Source organism: Danio rerio, chromosome 12, assembly GCF_052040795.2.
Source record: "Danio rerio strain M-AB ecotype USA chromosome 12, GRCz13ab, whole genome shotgun sequence".
In the NCBI taxonomy this organism is placed as follows: domain Eukaryota; kingdom Metazoa; phylum Chordata; class Actinopteri; order Cypriniformes; family Danionidae; genus Danio; species Danio rerio.
The window spans coordinates 48,949,986-48,976,913 of NC_141032.1; the positions used below are offsets into that span (position 1 = coordinate 48,949,986).

At 40.1% G+C, this 26,928-nt stretch overlaps 1 protein-coding gene across 5 annotated transcripts; it reads right to left on the reverse strand.

The window, feature by feature from the left end:
* Window positions 1-25,471, reverse strand: omc14 (omcin14). 5 transcript variants are annotated; one of them, XM_087277005.1, is made up of 26 exons: window positions 25,350-25,471; window positions 25,105-25,165; window positions 24,989-25,015; window positions 20,236-20,634; window positions 19,383-19,772; window positions 19,212-19,277; window positions 18,720-19,109; window positions 18,170-18,559; window positions 17,995-18,081; window positions 12,589-12,969; window positions 12,433-12,507; window positions 9,026-9,424; window positions 8,164-8,553; window positions 7,989-8,060; window positions 7,515-7,904; window positions 6,975-7,364; window positions 6,801-6,878; window positions 4,432-4,812; window positions 4,276-4,350; window positions 3,644-3,769; window positions 3,383-3,567; window positions 2,424-2,581; window positions 2,047-2,292; window positions 1,647-1,809; window positions 1,330-1,432; window positions 1-330 (listed from the first exon to the last, which is right to left on the reverse strand). In XM_087277005.1, the coding sequence occupies exons 2-26, from the start codon at window positions 25,148-25,150 to the stop codon at window positions 224-226; spliced, it is 5,514 nt and encodes a 1,837-aa protein (XP_087133131.1). In that variant the 5' UTR covers window positions 25,151-25,165; window positions 25,350-25,471; the 3' UTR covers window positions 1-223. The 5 variants fall into 5 exon arrangements, with proteins under 5 accessions (XP_087133131.1, XP_087133132.1, XP_087133133.1 ...); XM_087277006.1 differs by lacking the exons at window positions 4,276-4,350; window positions 4,432-4,812; window positions 6,801-6,878; ... (3 more) ...; window positions 8,164-8,553; window positions 9,026-9,424; XM_087277007.1 differs by lacking the exons at window positions 12,433-12,507; window positions 12,589-12,969; window positions 17,995-18,081; ... (3 more) ...; window positions 19,383-19,772; window positions 20,236-20,634 and having other exon boundaries at window positions 25,350-25,439.
* Window positions 25,472-26,928: the final 1,457 nt, after the last annotated feature.

Below are 26,928 nucleotides of genomic sequence, written 5' to 3' on the forward strand. Positions count from 1 at the left end.
TAATGTTTTGGCAGGTTTTTATTTAAATTTTTTTACTAACGCACATCATCCTAAATAAATTTAAAAATAACCTAGCATTTAAAAACAGTTTACAATATATATAATGTATAATGTACATTTCTAACCTTCATAAAACAATATTTATAAAATAAAGAAATACCACAACAAGTTCCACATCAATTAAATGAACCAGTCTAAATGTCGCACTTTCTGTGTCAGTAAACTAGGACAGGGTGAAGAAATTCATCAGAGGAATGAACAACAGCACCAGAGAAGCAAACAGACAAGAAGCCTCAGAAACCGTCACTTGGTCTGGGAGAAACTGAACATCTGTGAACAGAGAATAGAATGATAAGATGAACTTATTTACCTCTAAATCAAACGTTGGCTCTAGAGTCTGTTTGAGAAGACTGACAACTGTGTGGTAAATCAGTAAACTTTGACATCAGAATATAACAGTATTGCACTATTATCAATATTTTACTTTAAACCTCATTGACACTGATTCCCTTATTTGTTTTATGTCATTGTTGGGGCAAAAATAGCTTCAATGTAAAAAGCTCAGTTCAGATAGTAGCTTTATAAAAAGGTGGTTTACCAGTAGCTTAAGGTGCTTTCACACTTGATTCAATTGCCTGGACCAAACCCCAGTTTGATTGTCCCCCCCTTGCCAACTTTTAGTCTGGTTTGTCTTCACATCGTTTTTTTTCCTTCTGAACCCCGGGACACTTGCGTCATGTAGCTGCTGTTTTGTGTACGGCGATTACTAGGTTGAGGCAACAAAAGAACATTGTCAAAATGGAGACGTCCGCATATCACGGTCATTCTACTTTTACTAAATCTTTTGGTTTTGTTACCAAAACCAAATAACAGAGTCACTTGCATCTATCTGCTGCAAAACATTAAAAACATTCAGAACATCACGCACGGGATGTCTGCAGAAGCTTGGAGACAAGCAAACATTATCACTATTTGTACTGGGTCAGTCCCGCTTGTCACCAAGGTAGGTGATACACAGACATACACACAAATGAACGTTGTGAAAGCTGAAGTTTGTTGTACAGTTGGTGGTTCACTTCCATTATTTGCTACGATTGCATTCATACCATGCAGAAGTGAACCGGACCAGAGTTTGCACGAACCGTACAGTTAACGGGTAGTTCAGAAGTCACGTTCACACTAGCTAAATGTACCATACTTTGATATCAAACAAACCTGGGTGCAGACCAAAAGTGCCAGTGTGAATGCACCTTAAGCTACTCATCAGTTATGGAACTCCAGTTCAGAACCGCTTCCCCAACACTGCATTCAGACATATGAAATGCTGACCTGTGTTTCCTCCAGACCACACTAGAGGACCCATAGATAGTGACGCACTGTCATGGAGATCCAGAGCCCTGCGCTCTCTCCGCTGCTCTCCAGAGTCACAGCTCTAGAAGAGAAAAGAGTCAAATCCAGCTGTGCAAATCCCTGATAAACATCACTGAACAAACACAAAACCAACAGGAGTGCACAAAATCCCCAGCAGAGGGCAGAACAAACATGTTTAACAGCCTTCATCATTAAACCTCAACACCATCATATCTCCCTGTCTGTGTTTAGTGCTGAAACATCAGTGGGAGATTCTGAAGACTTTTTAAACTCACCGTTGAGCATTGTTCACTGGACAGAAGGCAAAGGTGAACAGCACAGTGCAGGTAAAGCTTAGTGGAGTTTGCAGTGAAGATGAACATCCTGAAGGAGAAACGGCTGCTTGTGGAGACGCCGTTCTGCAGCAGCTTCACTGTGTCGTCCTCAGGATTGGGACACCTGACGAGATCAACAACCACAATAAACAAACCAAATCATTTCATCAAACGCATTCAACTCAGAAGTGATTTCCAGTTATTCATTTCACAAAAACTGAAATGTTGAATGTCTAAAACACTGAAAAAATACAAATCTCAGAGGATTCCTAAAGTAACATGGATGATTATTTATTCAAAAGTAGATTTTTAAAAGTGTTGTGAGTTAACACTGATGTTTAATGAAGAGAGAAGTCTTTACCCTTCAGTGATGAGGTCCCAGCGGAGACTGTAATCAGGGTCATTCACAGGTGTAGCCCAACACGTGTCCATCACCAGGGCAAACTGGCGGCTGTCGACCCCCTCAACACCAACCTCCACATGCATCTCCTGGTCCAGCTCTGCATCCACTCTACCAGTGAAGGGCTGAGTGAACTCTTCATCCACATACGGTACCATCCGCACCTGATAAACCCCTTCACCACTGGGGAGGACCTTGTGCACTGTGCTGTTAAAATTCAGAAATACATACTGTAAGATACAACTAGTTTATGCTTAAGACATACATTGAACAACTAAAATGTGTGAACTTGTCTAAAAAAGCAGTCAAACTGAAAGCAGAATGAGTGTGTTGTTCACCTCTGCAGTGGGTTGATCTCCACGTTCATGGAAAGTGTTTGTGTTTGAGGATAAACACAGCTGAAAGAAAGCTTCAGGATTCTCACTCTGCTGATGAGACCTTCTGTTCCCGGCGTCCCCACAATATAGTTACTGTAGATGAAGTGGCTGCCGTTGGCCTGCGGACAACAAATAAGACATATTTTTATTTATTATTTAGCTTGAATTGTGATTTTATTTTTCAAGGAATAACAGCAGTTGTCAAGTGAAGTAATGATGTGTTATATATTATTGGTAGAGAATGTGGGCAAAAGTGTCAGTGTGTTTGGTAGCATGTTGTTCTCCACTATACATTACTGATTAAAAGACTTTGAGAAGTTTTTAGGCAAGTCTGTTTGTACGGTTTCTGTTATTTGGCTAATTTTTATAACCTTTATTGACCTGCCTGGAGACTAAACAGATAGTCAGGGTTGTTAAAAATAGTTTTTTTTTTTCCTGTCAATATTGTTTTGATGGTGTGGATTCTTAGTCTTAGTAAATAATGAACATCTGAAGTGGTAATGTAGCTAAAATGTGAAGTCCCAGTTTGATGACCTATTGTCCCAAGTCCGATTTCCCTTCAGCACACCAACTGCAGTTGCTACATCGTAATCACACCCCTATTAGAGCAAGGTCCTGATTGGTTAATGTGGCGCAAATGTCTACCAAAGTTCAGATCTTTCAACTTTTCAAGCGGTTTGCATAAATTACATGTCATTTGGTCGATTCGTGTCATTTGCATGGATTCATTTGTGCGAACCGCACCCCAGGATGACTAATTGCATCTTTGCTTTGACTTAACATCTAAATCTCCCGCACTTGGTGCATCATCTGTATCTCGTGTAAATGCACCATTAGAATGTTCATCAGCCAATCAGACTCAAGCATTCAGCTGGCCAGTAGTATGAAATCAGATTTATCCGGCAGGTAGTTGATCATACCACAAGGTTTGTGCCACAGATGTGTTGATCGTTGTCGAAGTTAAACTCCACTCTGCCGTTCTGGACGGTTCCTCTGCAGCTGGGGTCATTGAGGTGTAAGTGCTCAGCTGAAAAACCAGCTTCAAAAAGCTGACAGCGAGACACAGACATGGAGCCAGAGCTGCTCTCACAGGTCTCATTGAAATCTGAGAGAAAAACATGATCATTAATGACACAAAAACACCTTTTATTTCACATTTGACTGTAGAATCACACACTAACCAAAGGAGTCTTGAGCTGCTCGCTGTTTTTGAAGGCCTTTGTTACATAAACAGCCATAAACACCATTTTTCATCCCACACCTTTCCTCTTTGGAGCAGTTGAGTTCAGAACAGGGGTTTCTGTCACCTAGATGGACAAGTTAGTAATGTTCATTATTGCAAGTTTTTCTAGCTGACCATTGGGCCACAAAAATAAAACCCAAACCTTAATATTTAATATATTTAATGTAATAAATAGCACTTTTGTAAAGCTGTTTGGAACTAATTGTGAAAAGCGCAATACAAATATACTTGACAGAAATTTAGTTAAACTATCATGTTTTTTTACTGTACTTTTACTACGTATAAATGCATTCTAAACACCTCACATATAACAGTATTAGCAAATCAGCTTCATAGCACAATCTTTGCCTAAAATTAAACACAAACTTGCAGTCTGTTTCCTATATCTAGTGCAATCCCTAACATTTATTTTTCAATACATAACGTTACTACTAAGCCCATAAACATACACACATCACCTCTTTTTTATTACTAATGTAATCATTTGAAAAATAGCAACAAATTCTGACACTCAAAGAACTTTAATCTGAGTAATAATCCTGCAGATTGTAATACAGAACATTACATTACCAGATATTATAGTTGTAGTTTCTGTTGTGGTCGTCTCTGGTATGTCAGTTGTATAGCTAGTGTTAAACCTCACATCTAGAAACACAAATAAATGTCAGACAGAAAGCCATCATCTCTAACATAAACAGAAGGCAGAGTTAAATGTGTGTCCAGTACCTGCACAGTATGCTAAATTGCAGGTGGTCGGCCTCACAAACTCATAGACATAAAAACCTCCAGGACAGGCTTTGACTTGAATGGGATTGGACTGGAAATAGCAGCAGTTGTTGCTCCAGTGTCCGCAAACATCTCTAGTGACCACTCCATCCTCAAGTGTTGGATGTCCTCCGCTCAGCCACAGTGGAGCATTAGTGCCGCAGCTATTCTCATCAACACATGTGTCTGGCATCTGAACACTCTGACCATTAATGAAGAGACGGTACCAGTCGCTCCAGCTCACCGCTCTGTCACACATTAACTGAGAGGAGTTTTGATTGCTGGTGGCTCTCCATGGCTCATCCAGGATCAAGTAGTTATTACAGGGGTCAACAGGGGGATCTGTTAAAAGCATATTTATTATTAGCACTAAACATTCATTCATTCATTTTCTTGTCGGCTTAGTCCCTTTATTAATCCTGGGTCGCCACAGCGGAATGAACCGCCAACTTATCCAGCCAGTTTTTACACAGCGGATGCCCTTCCAGTCGCAACCCATCTATGGGAAACATCCACACATACATTCACACACACACACTCATACACTACAGACAATTTAGCCTACCCAATTCACCTGTACCGCATATCTTTGGACTGTGGGGGAAACCGGAGCACCCGGAGGAAACCCACGCGAAGGCAGGGAGAACATGCAAACTCCACACAGAAACACCAACTGAGCTGAGGTTCGAACCAGCAACCTTCTTGCTGTGAGGCATTCTCACTGATTTGGACAGCAGACTAATTAAACTAGAGTTGATGGTATGATGTCATTAAGAGAGTAATGCAGTCATATATTTTAACAGATTTGTTTTAGTTGAACATCAGTTAAGGCGATGTTAGCATCTGTTAGCGAACAAATGGCTAATATCTTTTTTTTCTAATTTCATCATTATATCGTGGCAGCATTATTGGTGGTGATGTAGCAAAGAACTGCAGTTTTTTAATGAAGCTGCTTCTGAATTATTTAGTCAAGCTGTGAGATTGTTAGCAAGCTCAACAGAAATGACTGTAATTGCCTCTAATGACCAACAATTTGTGAGAGTTTTATTGTTGTAAAGCTATAATCAGCTGATTCGTAATTGAAACGGCATTCAAACATTGACGGATATGACTTTTCAAAGTATCTGCGTGTGTCTAAATTTCTAAATAAGCACTCTTTAAATATTAAAATCTTACATTTCTTTAAATTTTGCTTGCTTGTCAATTTTGGTCATCAACATAGGCCACTGACAGATGACGGTTGACGGCTCTCCTACATTCTGTTCACAGATTTTCATGTTCATTTAAATTGCATGGTTTGCTTGGGGGTATTTTTATTCTAAGGTAGACTTGAACCGAAAGAGGAGGGTTTCATGACCCTTTAAGTAAATTATAATAATTTAATGTATAAGTTAATAATTAGTGGTTATAAATGAGTCTTGCCATAGAGAAGCAAAACTGAATTTGTGGAGAGTAACCTTCATTCAGCTGTTTAGATATGAAGACTACTCAGATCTCCCACGTGACTTGAATGTGTGCTCATGCTCTGGCATGCAGCTCACGTCACTTTTCATGTGAAAGTGTCTCCCTACTTTAGTGCTCATTAATGAGAGATTTACTCAGGTAAGTCTAGCATCCACAGAGCCAGTTCAGAGACTCTTTAAAGGATTGGGCAAAATGCAAAATAAAATTGTTTAATTTAAAGGCGGGCGAGGCAGTGGCGCAGTAGGTAGATATTTTGCCAAACAGATCCGCCCCTTTTGGCGCTCATAAACAGTCATAAAGCCCTCGTGCTGCAGGAATTAGGAGATTTGCAGAAGGTGCAGCTGTCATGCAGTGAGGGGTTTGCATTTTTAATAATCTAGGGCAGTTTGCGTTCATTGAATGGTAAGAATGATTAATATATCCATATGAAACAGTCCCTTAAAGTCACGTCTCGCTTTCAGTTTCGGGCTTTGGTGCGTTTTGCACTCGCACTACAAGCATACCGCACGAAAGCCCAAGTGAACCGCGCTCAGGCCCACCTCTTCCAACCGGGCCAGGGCCGGCCAAGTGAACGTGCCTGAGCCCGATTTAGCGCACTCACACTTCTCAAACAATCCGGGAAACGGGCTTGGGCACGGTTTGGATAGCATAGTAGGCCCTAAGTCTAGCATCCACAGGGCCAGTTCAGAGACTCTTTAAGGGATTGGGCAAATTGCTAAATAAAATTGTTTCATTTAAAGGCAAAACTGAAAAAAAAAACATAGTTACCTTATATATATTGAACCATGGAGGTCATGACAATTATTATATTGAGTATTGTAGCATCCATATTCTACACCATCATGTAATAAGAAAGAAAGATTTACCAGTGGTTGGTGGATTAATGAACTCTTCAGATGTGATTGGCTGGGTTGTTGTCACGGCTGTGCTGGACTGGTTTGTAGCTGTTGGTTTAAAGAACAATTTTATGTCATTATAAGATATTTTCAAACAAAATCCAGAAAAACACAAGACTGAAGTGCACATGAATAAATACTCACCAACACAGTAAGCTGAGTGAGTTCTTGGCTGTACAAACTCATACACATGATAATCTCCAGGACAGGCTTTGACTCTTATAGGGTGGGATGTGAAAGTACAGCAGCCGTTCCATGCAGAAACACAGACCTGACGGAGGACCACTCCATCTTCCAGCTCTGGGTGAGATCCATTGAGCCACAGTGGATAATAAGTGCCACACATGCCTTCATATACACATGAATCTGGCATCTGAGCACTCTGATTGTTGTAGAACAGCCTGTACCAGCCATTCCATGCTACACTCCAATCAAAATGATTGCCATTGTAGTAAGGGTTATCAGTGGATCTCCAAGGTTCATCCAGACTGGTATAGTTGTAGCAGGGGTCGACACTTGGGGTGGGGAAAGACACTATTAGAAAAAGAAAACAAGCAGAAAATACTGAAGATTCAATTTCCAAATATAAGATAATGGATCATGTTTAAAAGGTCTGTATTGGTTTGTAAAGTCTAAAAAATACTTTGACAAAGTATGTCAGACACTGTGTAAAGATGAATATACCTGCACAATATCTTGGAGCTTGGATGAAAACTGTTGGTTTGGTAAACTTGTACACATAATAATCTCCAGCACAAGCTTTGACTTGGATTGGGTTGGATCTATAGCGACTGCACAGATTATCACGGGAGCCGTAAACTTCACGAGTAACAACTCCATCTTCTAGTCGAGGATGAGATCCATGAAGCCACAGAGCAGTAACACCTCCACATGTCATGTATGAGGCACACCAGTCCGGCATCTGAGCACTCAATCCATTCATGAAGAGTCTGTACCAGACGTCCCATTCATAATTGTTATCATATCCATTTACATCATTATACACAGGCCAGTAAGTATATGTGCTCCTCCAGTCGTTGTCAAGTGTGTTGTAGTTATTGCACGGGTCATAATCTGTGTTAGTGAGAGATCATCAGATCAAACCTGGGGCTTTTATTTACATAATTGTGTGTGTGTGTGTGTGTGTACACTACTTACTGGAGGTGATAGTAGATCCAGGTATTATATCAGGACTTGCAGTGGAAACCACCTGTGAGATAGTGCTGACATCTGATTTAATAAAAAAATTAACAAATAATTGTTACTGTTAATATATAATCATTACTAAAATCATTATAAATGCTTGAAGGACTTGTGGAAGAAAGAACAGTACCTATGCAGTATCCTGAACACCCCATTTGTGGACGCACAAGTTCATAGACATAATAATTTCCTGGACACGCTTTCACTCTGATGGGGATTGACTTGCTATCACAGCAGCCGCTCCAGTAAGAACTACCACAGACCTCTCTGGTCACCACACCATCCTCTATCTGAGGGTGAGGACCATCGAGTACCAGATTTGTGTATGTGTTACAGTTTAATCCAGTAGTACAGGTCTCTGGCATCCGGATGTCCATTCCATAGTAGAAAAGCCTGTACCAGCCCCTCCAGGTGAAAGAATCATCACACAGGGAATCTCCACTTTCATTGTTGGCTCTCCAGGGGCGATCCAGAGGCTCATAGTTGTAGCAGGGGTCACTGCTGATGCTTGGGATAACAACTGTCATGGAGTTTAAAAAAATAATGATTAAATACTGTACAAACTTGGACGACAGTAGACTCAAAACACAATAATGTGTATTTTTTATTATGCTGAGTGGTTAAATTGTTATCAGTGGTGGCAAAAGAGGGCAAGTATGAGTTTGCACATTCACATCACAGCCTAATAAAATGAAGTAACATCTCTCGATAAACTAAACTACTGTAAGTACTCTCCATGATCAAACATTTTAGGGTAAATAATTCATTTTAAATCCAAAAGCACTGTGTGATGATAATTCAGCTTGGTCATATACAGACAGTGTGCATAAACTGTTAAAAAGTTTAAAGTTGTGAGTGTTAAGTAAATGCTGTATAGGTCTGTGAGGACCTCTGCTGAATTATTAATGGTTTACAGACAGCAGCTTAAATATTCCTATAATCAGCTTAATAAAAAATCATTCATCAAAAGTTTTGAAAGTTGAGAACTGCACCTGCACAGTATGAAGGTGAGGGGATCGACAGATCTGGCTTGACGAGTTTATAGACGTAATAATCTCCTGGACAGGCTTTGACTCGGATGGATGAGGATCTGTATTTTCCACACTGATTGGACCACATATTCCTTCCCACAACATCACGGGTCACCACTCCATCCTCAAGTGTTGGATGAGAACCGTTGAGATACAGTCCAGTGTAACCACCACAGCCCATTGAACTCATACACCACTCAGACATCTGGGCACTTTGTCCAGTCAGATACAGCCGATACCAGCCGCTCCATTCAACCATAGTGTCATCATGGTCAAGGTAGTACTTTATTCGTATGTTTCGCCAGTATTCATCCAGAGTGTTATATTGATGACATGGATCAAAGCTGGAAGTAGTATGCACTGAGACAATCAAGACAAAAAAAAGTGAATGTTAAACAGTGTTTTACTAAACACCTCTGTATGATAGAGTGTGATGTACTCTACAGTCTTGCAGTGGTGTAAAGTAATAAGTTGCAAATACTGTATACATAAAATACAACACATATATCTCAGCAGGGTCCATCATGTGTTTGGGTCCTCTAAAAACATTTCCGTTGTGTTACGTGCATAATTGCAAGTGTTGTGACCAATTTGCTGTGGGTTTCTTCAGTTGTTTGCTGTCAAATTGATGAAGATTGTTTCTTTATTTGCTGGTGTTTTTTGTAATTGCATGTGCTTTCTGAAATTGCAGCACAGGTTAAGCTCTCTCGGCCATCGTAAATAAGACATTGTTAGATTAGATTAGATTATTAGATTCAACTTTATTGTCATTGTAGCGCAGTGTTTGTTTTGTCCACAAGATATCGCTGTGACACTGTTTCATTTAGGTATTTTGACGTTTTTTGTGTTGTTTGAGCCTCTTGGCATACCGTAGTGTTGATAAATGCGCAGTGCGCTGTAATTTCCTCAGTTTGTGTTATCAACACTGATAGGTGCCCTTCTGACAAATAAATGGTCGAGTCACGATCGCGAACCTCTCTTTGCCTGCATCTCCTGTTTACCACCCCACAACCAATACAACACAACGCAGAGTAGCAGCGGTGGTGCTAGAGGCCAGCAAGCACGCAGAGAGCGAGTGGGTTACATCATTACACATGTACAAGTACAATGCAACGAAATGCAGTTTAGGTCTAACCAGCAGTGCAACAGCAGCAAGTGCAGGATACAGGTATCAGTTATAAAGTGCAGTTATAGAAAAACTATGGTGATCTTTACAGATGGTTGTACTATCAACATTATATACAGGTTGTATTGGCTATGAACAGGTTTACACAACCCGGGCTCATTGTGGAAACGTAGCCCCGCGGACGTTTCTGCGAACCGCGATTTACGTCCCGGGAGGTACGTATTTGAGCGTTTTTTTGTTTTCGCGGATCCGCGAGAGGCAGCTGTGCGCGCTTTTTCGCATCTCGGGCGGGCGGGAGTGCACGGCTGTCGCGCCCGCGCCATTCTCGCGCGAAAAGCCGCCGGATCGAAAAAAAAAAAAAAAGCAAAAGCCCTCGTCTTCGATTTCGACCGCGTTTTCGGATCCCGCCGCGTTCTCGCCCTTATTTTTCGGATTCCGTTTTACGTCTCACCTGATTTCCGGAACCTGCTGTTCCCCGGACTCCTCCTCCTCGTCCGGGGCCTCCGCTCCGCCGACGCAACGCTGTGAGCTAGGCGGACAAACTGATTGCGTCGGGAAAGCCCTCCACTTGGAGGTGAGCCGTCAGCCGGCGAGCGCGAAGAGTAGGGGCGGATCGGCGCCACACTGCCCCGCAGCGTTCTCTCGAAAAAAAACAAACGCGGCCTTTACGTACCTCCGGCCACGTAAATCGCGATCTCCAGAAACGTCCGTGGGGCTACGTTTCCAGAATGAGCTTGGGTTGGATTTACAATATATGAAAATATGTACATGTTGCTATTAATAATCAGAATTGTGCAGATAGATAACCATAGTTACAAATGTATATGTGCAGTGAGTGTGTACATAAATACAAATGTCCATGTGCAGTGGGTATGTACTGTTCAAATAAGTGAATCAGTGCAATGTGGTGCAATGAATATGTGCAATTTTTAAATATGCAAATGTTAAACAGTGCAGTGATTGTAAGGAGTATAGGTTAGAGAAGGTTGGGGGATGTATTGGGGGATGTTGGAAACTGGGAACCACTGACATACATAGTAAAAACAAATACTACTGAACTCAAAGGCTGGCAGTTTCCAGCATTCGTTATAGAGTATTTATTTGTGTGTTTAACAGAAGAAAACTCACAGGCTTAGAATGAGTAATTGAGCAGAATGTGCAGTTTTGGGTAAACTTTCCAATGTAAATAATTATTACGTGAAAAAAATTGCCTTTAAAACCATGTTTTATGTTGATTTGAAAGCATTGTTGCATACACTGCATGTTACTGTAAATAACAATGTCATTTTCTGCCCGTCTACTATCATTATTTCTGGTCTTTTTTGTTCGTAAAGCAAGTGTTTCGGCTGTCAATCATAGATCATTACTGCTGTCAATCATAGATCACGCCATCTGTGACTCCGCCCACTTCACAGGTTGTGAAATTAACTCAATGTTCACATGCATTTATACTTCTGCATTCTTCAGGTTTCAGACAGAACATGTCTTGCATATCTTATGTCTTTAAAGCAGGGGTGGGCAAACTCGGTCCTGGAGGGCCGGTGTCCTGCACAGTTTAGCTCCGACTCTAATCAAACACACCTGCTTATAGATTTCTAGTAATCTTGAAGACAGTGGCTGCGTCCTAAACTGCATACTTCCATACTATATAGCACACTAAAATCAATATGCGAGCTGAGTAGTATGTCCGACTTCATAGAATTATAAAATCAGTATGCGAGAAGTATCCGAATGACATACTACTTCCGGCGAGATTCTGAAGTGCGCATTACATGCACGCTACGCTATCCCATAATGCCCCACAAGAGAATTTATGAATGGGACTGAACTGACACAAGTAGGTCACATGACCATGACTAAATGGCAGATGTAGTACGTCCGAATTCCACTCATACTTTTAACATTCATACTGTATAGAAATATTTTATTAATGGCCGATTAGTACGTTTAAATCCAAATGCAGTACCCACTTAGTAGGCAGTTTCGGTGGCAGCCACTGATTAGCTTGTTCAGGTGTGTTTGATTAGTGTTGGAGCTAAACTATGCAGGACACCAGCCCTCCAGGACCGAGTTTGCCCACCCCAGCTTTAAAGTCTTCAGTAAAAAAGTGCAGTTATTTACTAACAGTAAGTACCAGTCATTATATATACATTTTTAAACTACAAAAAAGCATTATGCTTTATTTTAAATTCTTTAATCTGAGCAATAATCCTGCAGATTGTGATACAGCACATTACATTACCAGATATTGTAGTTGTAGTTTCTGTTGTGGTCGTCTCTGGTGTGTCAGTTGTATAGCTAGTGTTAAACCTCACATCTAGAAACACAAATAAAAGTCAGACAGAAAGCCATCATCTCTAACATAAACAGAAGGCAGAGTTAAATGTGTGTCCAGTACCTGCACAGTATGCTAAATTGCAGGTGGTCGGCCTCACAAACTCATAGACATAAAAACCTCCAGGACAGGCTTTGACTTGAATGGGATTGGACTGGAAATAGCAGCAGTTGCTGCCCCAGTGTCCACAGACATTACGAGAGACCACTCCATCCTCAAGTGTTGGATGTCCTCCGCTCAGCCACAGTGGAGCATTAGTGCCACAGGTCAACTCATCAACACATGTGTCTGGCATCTGAACACTCTGACCATTAATGAAGAGACGGTACCAGCCGCTCCAGCTCACCGCTCTGTCACACATTAACTGAGAGGAGTGCTGATTGCTCGTGGCTCTCCATGGCTCATTCAGGACGTTGTAGTTGTAGCAGGGGTCAACAGGGGGAGCTGTTGGAAGCAATTTTATTATTAGTTATGGTAGTTTTTCTGTTTATAATCTCATGATGGAGCATTAAACAGGCAGCATTAAATTTCATTCTCACTGATTTGGACAGCAGACAGATTACACTGTAGAGTTGACAGAGCGATGTCTTTAAAGGGTCGTGCAGTCTTATATTTGAACAGATTTGTTTTTGTTGAACATCTGTTAAGGCGATGTTAGCATCTGTTAGCTTTAGTTGTTAGCGAACAAATGGCTAATATCTTTTTAATTTCATCATTATATCGGGGCAGCATTATTGGTGGTGATGTAGCAAAGGACTGCAGCTTTTTAATGAAGCTGCTTCTGAATTATTTAATGAAGCTGTGAGACCTTGCAGTAGTTAGTCTTTCATGATGGGTCATAGTCATGGCAGTGTTGTCAACTTCTACGAGTCTGTATTGACATATTAAAAAAGGGGGATTTTCTACATATAGAGCCTTGCCAGGTGGTTGTTGCTAGATCGAATACTGTTGCGGCCAGAAGTTAACTAGAATTATTCATATTATTTATTAAATTTCCCATTTATTGTATTTTATTAACGCCTACCCCCACCCTAACCCTAAACCCAACGTCACAGTAATGTAAAAACAGTGTTTATATATTAAATTACACAGTAAATTGTATTTTTAACGCCTACCCCCACCCCAACCCTAAACCCAACCATCACAGTAATGTAAAATTATTAATAATCGTTATACAGTGTCATAAAGAAATGCTGCTATATTAATGTGCATTTTGCACTTCCGGCCAGCCGCATATCTGATCAAGCCTTTCTTGGCAGGTAGCCTGTTTAACACTGCTGATTGATTATGAGCTCAACAGAAATGACTGTAATTGACTCGAATGACCAACAGTTTACAAGAGCATTTACAAGGACACTGATCCATCATTGAAACAGCATTCATTGACATATATGACTTTTCTGTCCCTTCAAAGTATGTGTGTGTCTAAATTTCAAAATAAGCACTCTTTAAATATTAAAATCTTACATTTCTTCAAATTTTGCTTCTACATTTTTGTCAGAGTCGGTATAAGGCACTAACAGATGACGATTGTTCATTCTCCTTTCTTTCACTTTAATTCTACTCTCTCTAAAGAATTCTGGCACAGATTTGGCATAGTGATGGCACAGCAGGCATTCATCCGGGACTGGCATACAGCATGTGGGCCAAACATGGCCTGGGTTTGGCAGAGGTGGCATCGTCTTTAACACGGCACATAAGATTTGGGCCAGATGTAAAACGTAGTATTTCGCCCAGAGATATATATATATATATATATATATATATATATATATATATATATATATATATATATATATATATATATATATATATATATATATATATATATATATATACAGTTGAAGTCAGAATTATTAGCCCCCCTTTGAATTTCTTTTTCTTTTTTAAATATTTCCCAAATGATGTTTAACAGAGCAAAGAAATTTTCACAGTATGTCTGATAATATTTTGTATTCTGGAAAAAGTCTTATTTGTTTTATTTTGGCTTGAATAAAAGCAAATTTTAATTTTTTAAACACCATTTTAAAAATTATTAGCCCCTTTGGGCTAATTTTTAATTCAATAATCTACAGAACAAACCGTCGGTACACAATAACTTGCCTAATTACCCTAACTTGTCTAGTTAATCTAATTAACCTAGTTAAGCCTTTAAATGTCACTTTAAGCTGTATAGAAGTATCTTGAAAAATAGCTACTAAAATATTATTTACTGTCTTCATGGCAAAAATAAAATAAATCAGTTATTGGAGATGAATTATTAAATTAAATTTATTATTAACTATTATGTTTAGAAATGTGTTGAAAAATTCTGCTCTGTTAAACAGAAAACGAGGAAAAAAATAAACAGGGGGGCAAATAATTCAGGGGGGGGTCTAATAATTCTGACTTCAACTGTATATATATATATATATATATATATATATATATATATATATATATATATATATATATATATATATATATATATATATATATATATATATATATATATATATACTGTATCACCATAAATTAAATAAAGGTTAAGAATTTTCCAGCTATATGATTTCATTATATTTTGTGGCAAAGACTCTAGAATACACAAGACATGTCACTCATATCTTCTTAAATGGGGGAAAGTGTAATTATCAATATGGTGAATAAAGCCTGTACTAGTACAGGAGCCAATCATTGACTGTTATATGGCTAATAAAGCCCGCCTTCTAGTACAGGAGCCAATCACTAATCGCTATAGACTGACTATACTCCAGGGGAGGGGAACCAGAGGTGTGTTTCAGCAGATTTTGTGTGATTTGGACGTTTAGAAATGAAACTAAAGGGACAGTTGTTGTTTAAATTTATTGGTGATTCCAAATCTGTAATGTAATCGTAAGCTTGGCAAGCAGTTTTGGAGAATTTATTATTTCCCCATTTAAACAGAATGCCTGAGCAAACTGCCAGAGAGGTGTTTCAAAGATGGCCGCCGAGTGAAATAACTTGCCTTAAAGGGACTTTAGCTGTGGTTTGTTTCATTTTAAAAACAAACACAGCAGGAATAAGATGTTTTACTTTAAGACGCAGCACAATGAGAAGGTTAAAAGCAGCACAATTTCCTGAGTGTTTATGTTTTTAGGCATAACCGATTTAAAACTTGGACAGGTAAACATAACTAGTGGTCATAAATGAGTCTTATTAAGAAGCTAAACTGAATTTGTGTGGAGTAACTTTCATTCAGCTGTTTAGATAGGGACACTACTCAGATCTCCCACGTGACTTGAACGTGTGCTCATGCTCTGGCATGCGGCTCACGGCACTTTCATTTTCATGTGAAAGTGTCTCCCTACATTAGTGCTCATTAATGAGACATTTACTTACGGGGAGACGTGTTTCAGAAAATGGACAATTAAGTTTCCCAATTTTTAGGGGTATATTTGCAACTCTTCCCATTATCACTCTTTTATAAGGGCCAAGGAGAAGGGGTAGGGGTACAAAAATAGAATTGGGATTGGGCCCTAGGCCGTACTCACACTAGGTACAGTTGCCTTGAACTGGGCCAAAGCACGCTTTCCCCCCTCCCGTCTCCCCTGACGGCCCGCACTCACATTACAATCAGGCTTGGGCACGCTTACGTCATGGATGCTGCGCTGTTCAGAAAGTGCTCTCGCTCAGCACAGAGGAGATTTCTCTAGTTATATGGTTTCAGTCGTTTGATATGCGGTGACATGCAGTCAAATATTTTGCCAAACAGTCCTTAGGGATGCGGGGACACGCAGTCAGATATTTTGCCAAACAGATCCGCCCCTTTTGACGCTCATAAACAATCATAAAGCCCTCGTGCTGCAGGAATTAGGAGGTTTGCTGAAGGTGCAGCTGTCATTTACATTTTACATTTACATTTAGTCATTTAGCAGACGCTTTTATCCAAAGCGACTTACAAATGAGGACAAGGAAGCAATTTACACAACTAAGAGCAACAATGAATAAGTACTAAAGGCAAGTTTCAGGTCTGTAAAGTCTAAGAAGGGAAGTGTTAGTATTTTTTTTTTTTTTTGTACAGTTAGTGTGATATTCAAAGAGGCAATTGCAGATTAGGAAGTGTAGTGGAGACTAAATAGTTGAGTTTTTAGTCGTTTCTTGAAAATAGCGAGTGACTCTGCTGTTCTGATGCAGTTAGGGAGTTCATTCCACCAACTGGGCAGATTGAGCGCGAGCGTTCGCGAAAGTGATTTCTTCCCTCTTTGGGATGGAACCACGAGGCGACGTTCATTCACAGAATGCAAGTTTCTGGAGGGCACATAGATCTGCAGAAGTGAGTGCAGATAAGAAGGAGCAAGGCCAGAAGTCACTTTGTAGGCAAACATCAGAGTTTTGAATTTGATGCGAGCAGCAACTGGCAGCCAGTGCAAACGGACTAGCAGCGGAGTGACATGTGCTGTGAGGGGTTTGCATCTTTAATAATCTAGGGCAGTTTGCGTTCATTGAATGGTAAGAATGAATGGTAAGATTGATTAATATATCCATATAAAACAGTCCCTTAAAGTCACGTCTCGCTTTCAGTTTTGGGCTTTGGTGCGTTTTGCACTCACACTACAGGCATACCGCGTGAAAGCCCAAGTGAACCGCGCTCAGGCCCACCTCTTCCAACCGGGCCAGGGCCGGCCAAGTGAACCATACCTGAGCCCGATTTAGCGCACTCACACTTCTCAAACAATCCGGGAAACGGGCTTGGGCACGGTTCGGATAGCATAGTGTGAGTAGGCCCTAAGTCTAGCATCCTGTAAGAACTCATTAAGCTGCATTCCTCCTCATGACCAGAAGGAGGTGCTCCTGTCTCCTTGCACAACAGGATCCAATTGTCATGCTTCCTCCTGAACAGTGGATGGCACCACGTTCTCACCATCTGCTGTGTGCCACCACTCAAGCTTGATTTGCAACACCTGTGTCTTGCCCTATATAAGTGTGTGTGTTACAAGCTACTGTGTTCAGTCTTGAGCCAGTACCACCCGGTGTTCTCCAGATTGTCTAGAGAAGCTAAGTGACATTCTACTGTTGTGTTTTTTGACCCTTGTGTCTAATTTGTTTTGCCTGTTTACTAGAAGCTCGGCTTCAGTTATTTCTGTTGTACTTTTGAATTCTATTTTTCTAGTAAAGATCATCTGTTTATTTTTTCTGAAACCAAAGCCTCAAGTTCTGCTCTTGGGTTCATCTAGTGAGGAGTTAGCTCAACTGGGAAAAGCCCCAGCTTTGTGTCCAGGAGACCCGGGTTCAATCCTCACCGAAACCAACACCTTACACATCCACAGAGCCAGTTCAGAGACTCTTTAAAGGATTGGGCAAATTTCTAAATAAAATAGTTTCATTTAAAGACATAGTTTAAAAAACATCGTTACCTTATGTATATTGAACCATGGAGGTCATGACAATTATTATATTGAGTATTGTAGCATCCATATTCTACACCATTATGTAATAAGAAAGAAGATTTACCATTGGTTGGTGGAGTAATGAAGTCTATGGATGTGATTGGCTGGGTTGTTGTCACTGCTGTGCTGGACTGGTTTGCAGCTTTTGGTACTGAGAACATGTTTATGTCATTATAAGATATTTTCAAACAAAATCCAGAAAAAATACTAGACTGAAGTGCACATGAATAAATGCTCACCGGTACAGTAAGCTGAGCAAATTCTCGGCTTTTTAAACTCATACACATAATAATCTCCAGGACAGGCTTTGACTCTTATAGGGTGGGATGTGTAAGTACAACAGCCATTCAACCAAGAAGCACAAACATGACGGAGGACCACTCCATCTTCCAGCTGAGGATGGGATTCATTCAGCCACAGTGGATAATAAGTGCCACACATAAACTGATTCACACATGAATCTGGCATCTGAGCACTCTGATTGTTGTAGAACAGCCTGTACCAGCCATTCCACTCAGTGTAATCACATCTATAGTTATTGTAATAAGAGTTTTCAGTGGATTTCCAAGGTTCATCCAGACTGGTATAATTATAGCAGGGGTCGACACTTGGGGTGGTGAAAGATAGTACTGTAGAAGAAAAAGAACACAAGCAGAAAATACTGAAGATTAAATTTTTAAATAAAACATAATGAATTAAGTTTATGAGGTCTGTGTTGGTAGGTGTCACATGAAAGTCCAAACAATACTCTGACAAAGCATTTCAGACACTGTGTAAAGATGAATATACCTGCACAATATCTTGGAGCTGGAATTGAAAGAGTAGGCCTGGTAAACTTGTAGACATAATAATCTCCAGCACAAGCTTTGACTTGGATTGGGTTGGATCTATAGCGATTGCACTCATTATTACGGCAGCCGTAAACTTCACGAGTAACAACTCCATCTTCTAGTCGAGGATGAGATCCATGAAGCCACAGTGCAGTAACACCTCCACATTCCATATAAGTGGCACACCATTCAGGCATCTGAGCACTCAATCCATTCATGAGGAGTCTGTACCAGCCGTCCCATTCATGATTGTTATCATATCCATTTACATCGTTATACACAGAGCTGTAAATAGATGTGCTCCTCCAGTAGTTGTCAAGCGTGTTGTAGTTATTGCACGGGTCATAATCTGTGTTAGTGAGAGATTATCAGATCAAAACTGGCACCTTTATATATATAATTGTGTGTGTGTGTGTGTGTGTGTGTGTGTGTGTGTGTGTGTACTACTTACTGGAGGTGATTCCAGTTATTATATGTGGACTTGCAGTGGAAACCACCTGTGAGATAGTGCTGACATCTGATTTAATAACAACATAAACAAATAAACATTATATTGGTAATGTATAATCATAACTTAAATCATTCTAAATGTTTGAAAGACTTGTGGAAGAAAGAACAGTACCTATGCAGTATCCTGAACACCCCATTTGTGGATTCACAAGTTCATAGACATAATAATTTCCTGGACACGCTTTCACTCTGATGGGGCTTGATTTGCTAGTACAGCAGCCGCTCCAGAAAGAACTAGCACAGACTTCTCTGATCACCACTCCATCCTCTATCTGAGGGTGAGGACCATTGAGTACCAGATTTGTGTATGTGTTACAGCTGAATCCAGTAGCACAGGTTTCTGGCATCCGGATGTCCATTCCATAGTAGAAAAGCCTGTACCAGCCACTCCAGCCAAAAGGTTCATCACAAATGTAATCTGCAGTTTCATTGTTAGCTCTCCAGGGGCGATCCAGAGACTCATAGTTGTAGCAGGGGTCACTGCTGATGCTTGGGAAAGCAACTGTCATGGAGATTTAAAAAGTAATGATTAAATACTGTACACACATGAATGATTGTAGAGTAGTAGTAGACAATAGTAGTGTTGCAACCCAAAACTCAATAATGTGTATTTTTTGTCATTTTGAGTAATTAAATTGTAATCAGTGGTGGCAATTAGGAGTTTGCACATTCACATCACAGCCCAGTGAAATAAGGTACAGTTACGATTCCTAATAAAATAACTTAAGTTCTCTCTCCATCATCAAGCATTTTAAGGTAAAGAATTCATTTTAAATCCAAAAGCACTGTGATGATAATTCAGCATGGTCATATACAGACAGTGTGCATAAACTGTTAAAAGGTTTAAAGTTGTGAGTTTAAGTAAATCGTAGGTCTGTGGGGACCTCTGCTAATTTATTAATGGTTTACAGATAGACAGACAGTTTACAGAAAGCAACAAAAGTTTTGAAAGTTGAGAATTGCACCTGCACAGTATGAAGGTCTGGGGATCGACAGATCTGGCTTGACGAGTTCGTAGACGTAATAATCTCCTGGACAGGCTTTGACTTGGATGGACGTGGATCTGTATTTTCCACACTGATTGGACCAAATATCCCCTCCCAAAACATCACGGGTCACCACTCCATCCTCAAGTGTTGGATGAGAACCGTTGAGATACAGTCCAGTGTGCCCACCACATCCCATATTACTCACACACCACTCAGACATCTGGGCACTTTGTCCAGTCAGATACAGCCGATACCAGCCGCTCCATTCAACCATGGTGTCATTATGGTCAAAGTAGTACCTTATTTTTAAGCTTCGCCCGTATTCATCAAGAGTGGTATATTCATAACATGGATCAAAGCTGGAAGTAGTATGCACTGAGACAATCAAGACAAAAAAAGTGAATGTTAAACAGTGTTTTACTAAACACCTCTGTATGATAGAGTGTGATGTACTCTACAGTCTTGCAGTGGTGTAAAGTAATAAATTACAAATACTGAAAATGCATAGTTTTTCTCAGGAATTGTACTGCAGGCATTTTAAAATATGTACTTTAACTCTTACTTGAGGATTTTTATTTCTATATCAGTGTTTACTGCAATGCCTTCTCTCAACCTGCAGTCATGACCTAACTGTGCTTATTTTTTGTTGTTGCAATGATTGGCTAAGTAAAATAATCAGTCCTCTAAATCAATTAAAAGTGCACAAGCATCATCAAAAGTGCAACTTTTAAATGTCTCTAAGCACTTTATTTACCATAATATGGGAATAATTTAGACCTTATCACTTCTAGGTACAAGTTCTTTTATCTAGCCAGCTGTGGACTAGGGTTTTAGAAGTAAGACACTACATTGGGAAAACGTGCTAGTTCCGAAGGGTGAGTGCTACATCTGATAAGCTGGTTATCAAAGACTCCGGTCTGCCTGACTAGAGAGAACTGTGCCTCCGCTAAATGATGCATATGGGATCGCCAACGAGGATCACGCATAGCTTGCACTGATCGATCACCAGCATGCGAGTAGACCAAGCAGGCATACCAGACATCATACCGGGTGTAACCACGGGGAGTGACACATACAACTGAGGTAGGATCCAAAATGCAGGTTCATTCAAAGTCAGGCAAGAAGTGGTCAATACAGGGGCAAACAGATGTATGAGGGAAATCCTGAGTCGAAGTCAAAATGGATTTTCCTACCACTGCTATGCTGATGATACCCAGCTATACCTCTCTTTTCATCCAGATGATCCCTCGGTTCCAGCTCGCATCTCAGCCTGCCTGTCAGACATTTCACACTGGATGAAAGATCATCATCTTCAGCTTAACCTCACGAAAACGGAAATGCTTGAAGTTTCTGCCAACTCGACTCTACACCATAACTTTTCAATCCCGATGGATGGGGGAAACATTACTGCATCCAAAATGGTGAAAAGCCTTGGAGTAACGATTGATGACCAACTAAACTTCTCTGACCACATTTCTAGAACTGCTCGATCGTGCAGATTCGCACTCTATAACATCAGAAAGATCCGACCCTTCCTATCTGAACATGCAGCTCAACTCCTTGTTCAAGCTCTTGTTCTCTCCAGACTGTATTACTTCAACTCTCTACTAGCCGGGCTTCCAGCTAACTCTATCAAACCTCTTCAGCTGTTTCTGAACGCAGCAGCACGAGTGGTCTTCAATGAACCTAAAAGAGCACATGTCACTCCGCTGCTCATCCGTTTGCACTGGCTGCCAGTTGCTGCTCACATCAAATTCAAAGCTCTGATGTTTGCCTGCAAAGCGACTTCTGGCTTTGCTCCTTATCTGCTCTCACTTCTGCAGATGTATGTGCCCTCCAAAAACTTGCGTTCTGTGAATGAACGTCGCCTCGTGGTTCCATCCCAAAGAGGGAAGAAATCACTTTCCCGAACTCTCGCATTCAATCTGCCCAGTTGGTGGAATGAACTCCCTAACTAAATCAGAAGGGTAGAGTCACTCGCTGTCTTCAAGAAACAACTAAAAACTCAACTATTTAGTCTCCACTTCCCTTCCTAATCTGCAATTGCCTCTCTGGATATACCACTAACTGTACTCAAAAATAAATAAATAAATAAATAAAATTTTACTACTGCTTTCCTTCTTAGACTTTACACACCTGAAACTTGCCTACAGCACTTATTCATTGTTGCTCTTATAGTTGTGTAAATTGCTTCCTTGTCCTTATTTGTAAGTCACTTTGGATAAAAGCGTCTGCTAAATGACCAAATGTAAATGTGAAAATAACAGGCAGATGGTCAGAGGCAGGCGGCAAAAAAGGGCAAAAGGATAAGCTAGGCTAAGGATCAAAAACACGGCAAAGGCAGACAAAGGAAACCGCGTTGTAATGTCACTATTAGTAAACAAGACTCAGCCAACTGAAAGGGAGAGTGTGTGGCTTAAATAGTAGTGCAATCAGTCTCTGACAATCCTCAGGTGGTGTGAATGTAATCAGTCTAGATGAGTAGCATGTGTGTCTGGGCAAAGTGCATGTGTGAATATGTAGTCCATCAAAGGCGGAAGTGTAGTCCACGGTTTGGTGAGTGAGAACCAGCGATCTAGTGGAATACGATCGCTGGTAATCATGACACCGGGCCAGACGACAGATGAGGAACTCACTAAGCAGAGCAGAATAAGCAAACATCTCTGGGTTAAGAAGAATGGCGCAGCAAGCTTCTTCTTTTTTTGACACCAAGCTTAGTTTCCTCCCGATTGACAAGGATTATCCAGTATTTGAGAAGAAACTGGATCCACCCGAAGATTAAAAAATTGTGATTGTGATTATATTCTGCATCACCCAGCCCGCAGCTCTACATATGATTGTTAGAGAGGAACCGTATGCTAATGCCGAAGGAGGCAATACTCTTTGTTAAGTGTGCTCTTGCTCTCTGACTCTAGCATCAGCTATCCAGTGGGCCAACCTCTGCTTTGATATGCCACTTCTCTTCTGCTGACCATAATAGAAACAGATCTGCTTAGAGGCTTAGTGCACTCACACTATGCCATCCGAACCATGCCCAGGCCCGTTTCCTGGATCATTTGAGAATTGTGTGAGTGCGTTGAATTGGGCTCAGGCACGGTTCACTTAGCTGGCCCTGGCCCGGTTGGAAGAGGTGGGCCTGAGTGTGGTTCACTTGGGCTTTTGCGCCAAAGCCCAAAACTGTTTCAAAGACTGTTTCATATGGATTTATTAATCAATTTTACTGTTCAATGAACGCAAACTGCCATAGTTTATTAAATACGCAAACCCCTCACTGCACGACAGCTGCACCTTCAGCAAATCTCCTAATTCCTGCAGCACGAGGGCTTTATGATTGTTTATGAGCGTCAAAAGTGGCGGATCTGTTCGCTAAAATATCTGCCCTCTTGTCACCGCATCCCTAAGGACTGTTTGGCGAAATATTTGACTGCATGTCACTGCATATCAAACGACTGAAACGATATAACTAGAGAAATCTCCACTGTGCTGAGCGAGAGCGCTTACTGAACAGCGCAGCATCAATGACATAAGCGTGCCCAGGCCCAATTGTAATGTGAGTGCGGGCTGTTGGGGGAGACGGGAGAGGGGACAAGCGTGCTTTGGCCCAGTTCGAGGCAACTGTATATAGTGTAAGTACGGCCTTACTGCAGTCTACATCAAAGTGCAGAGTGCGAACAGGATACAGCTATTAAAGGGCTATGTCTGCCTCCTCCACAGGCAGCGCTAGCAGGTTCACTACCTGATCTAAAAGGGTGTGGTAGGAACCTTGGGCATGGGGTCTCAGCATAATATGAGAGTAGGCCGTCCTGAATTCCTGACACCAGGAGGACAGCAATCCCCTTGCGCAAGACAGGGGCGGCTGCAGCATTGACTGCTGTGAAACACTGCTCTCTTGCATATTTAGTTTTAATAATAAGTGTAACAAACCAAGAGTAATGTACATCACCAATAAACATTTCATATGTCTGTATTAAAGAAAAAATATATAAGTATGTATATATATATATGTATATATATATATATATATATATATATATATATATATATATATATATATATATATATATATATATATATATATACATACACACACACATATATATATATATATACACACACACATATATATCTATATACACACACACACACACACATATATATATATATATATATATATATATATATATATATATATATATATATATATACATATATATATATATATATATATATATACACATACATACACACACACACACACACAAACATATATATATATATATATATATATATATATATATATATATATATATATATATATATATATATACATATATACATATATATACATATATACATATACATATATATATATATATATATATATATATATATATATATATATATATATATATATATATATATATATATATATATATATATATATATATACACATATATGTATATGAATTAATCTGTTAATTGGTTGGCATGGGTCACCTGATAAAGGTGACCCATGCCAACCTGTACCGTACTGTACCAGTCAGTGGAAACAGGCCACTAGAGTAAATCATTTTGATCAGATGTGCAGCCTTAATGTATATTGACCTGATATTAACCAGTGTTTATTACATAAAGTACTCCATCAATTCCTGAATTCCTGAATTTCTACTATTTAATATAAAGCAGAGGAAAGGGCAAGGAAGAAGTGAAAGTGGAAAAGTTATTGTACCTGTTGTTTGACCGCTGCTTATTTCACCTGTGAATTAACCAACATGAGCAGAATTACTTAAGTATAAAAGAAACGTCAACCCAGATTAAAAAGAACTCACTATATGAAAGCCTCACCATGAATCAGGAGCAGCGACACACACAGTGAGATGAAAAACCTCATAGTGACGAATGACACCTGCACACACACACAACACACATTCAGATCAAATATTGGTTTACGTTGCTTTTGTTAGATGCGTTTTTTATTTGCTAAATCAATTTGAGTTAGTATGTTCACTGATGAACATTTAAGAAAATAATTTCCATCCACTAAAAGCAAAAGAGTCTTTAAAGTGTAAGAGTAAGAGAAGTGGCTTTACCTTAGACCAGAGCAGATTCTCTCTTCAGCAGCTTGACACAGAGATGTTGATAATCTACAAACCTCACGATCATCATACCTTTGTTAGTACCTGTGGGAGGACCTTTACTGGAACCAGAAGTACTTTTGAAACAATGCAGTAAACCAGTTATTCATATTTCATCTGTGATCAGAATGTTGGTAACTTAAGTAGATTGTGTTATTGTATCTGGCAGCTCTCACGCTGATATTTTTTCACTTGTGCTTGAACAGATGCAATGAAATGGCAACTAGGTGATTTGAGTTGCATGTGTGTAGGAAAAGTGCTATGCAGATAAAATCTTTTATTATTATTATTATTAATTTTATTTGTTGATTGATAGTATCGATATCCCTGTCATTTAGAAGAATGTTCTCTCTCAGAGATGTGTATGGAATGGTGAAGAGCCAGTTTGTTTTGTTTTGTTTTAGTTTACCAGAAGTCTTATGCAGGCAACTCGGAATTTGGAGTTTACATACTTCCTTCTTGGAAATACCATCTATAATGCCACTTATGAAAATTGTCTGTGATGCGCCATAAACTGGAATGCACTGAGGTCGGAAGTGGGACATTTCTGTGCTGAAATTCCCACCTCTGACTGTTTATGGAACGCTGCATTAGATTTAGAGTTTATTAAGACTTATTTCATACACAAAATTCATGCATAGTAACAATTCTATTTAAACCCACATCATCCTAAAGAAACCCTTAATGTTGAAAAGGTTCTTTGTGTGAGTTTAGGATTGTTTATTTCCCGCCTTTAGTTAACAAACTGACAAAGCGCCTCACCTGTTGATTGCAAATAAAAGCTATTATTTTGACGTTGACTTTTTAATCACAGAATCAAAATAGTAAAATGTATCACAGTACTATGATACCATCGAGCAAAACAAATACTTTTCATCACTGACAATTGTAAGGCTGCTTTCACACCTGTGAATCGATTCAGTTGTTCCGAAACAGAGATTACAATTGTTACATTGTTCATCTTTGCTCTTGGAGCGGTTCGCTTTCACACTGCAAAGTTTCTAATCGGACCAAAAGAGCTAAAACAAGTCACATGCGAGTAAACTCTCCTCACATTGGTCAGAGTGTCATGGTTTATTTTGCAGCGTCCCGCTAAGCTGTCAGGAGAAGTGGTGGTTTGGTGGTGATTGACAGGGTGCGCGCGATGTGTCTGAGGAGAGATGCGGTGGGGAGGGGTGAGAAGGTTGCGCAACGATGCCTATTTGAGGACCGGGAGGGAGACGCGAGATTACCGGGAGATCATCACTCGTTTGCGGGCATCCGGAGACTCGCGAAACTTCCCACCCCAATCATAATTCTCTCTTCATATAGCCGTATGCCTATTACATATCCATAAAACACTGTGATATAACCGCGCTCGGATCGGATCGCTTTCTCACTGCAATCGAACCGCTCAAGGGTTCGTTTCAATCGAGCCGAGACCACGAGCGATTACTTTGGCGCGGAACAGAGCGCGATTGCCCTGTTCACATATGCCAATCGAACCGCGCTAACTGGGCAAACGAGATGCGTTCCGAAACAAAAGTGTAGGTGT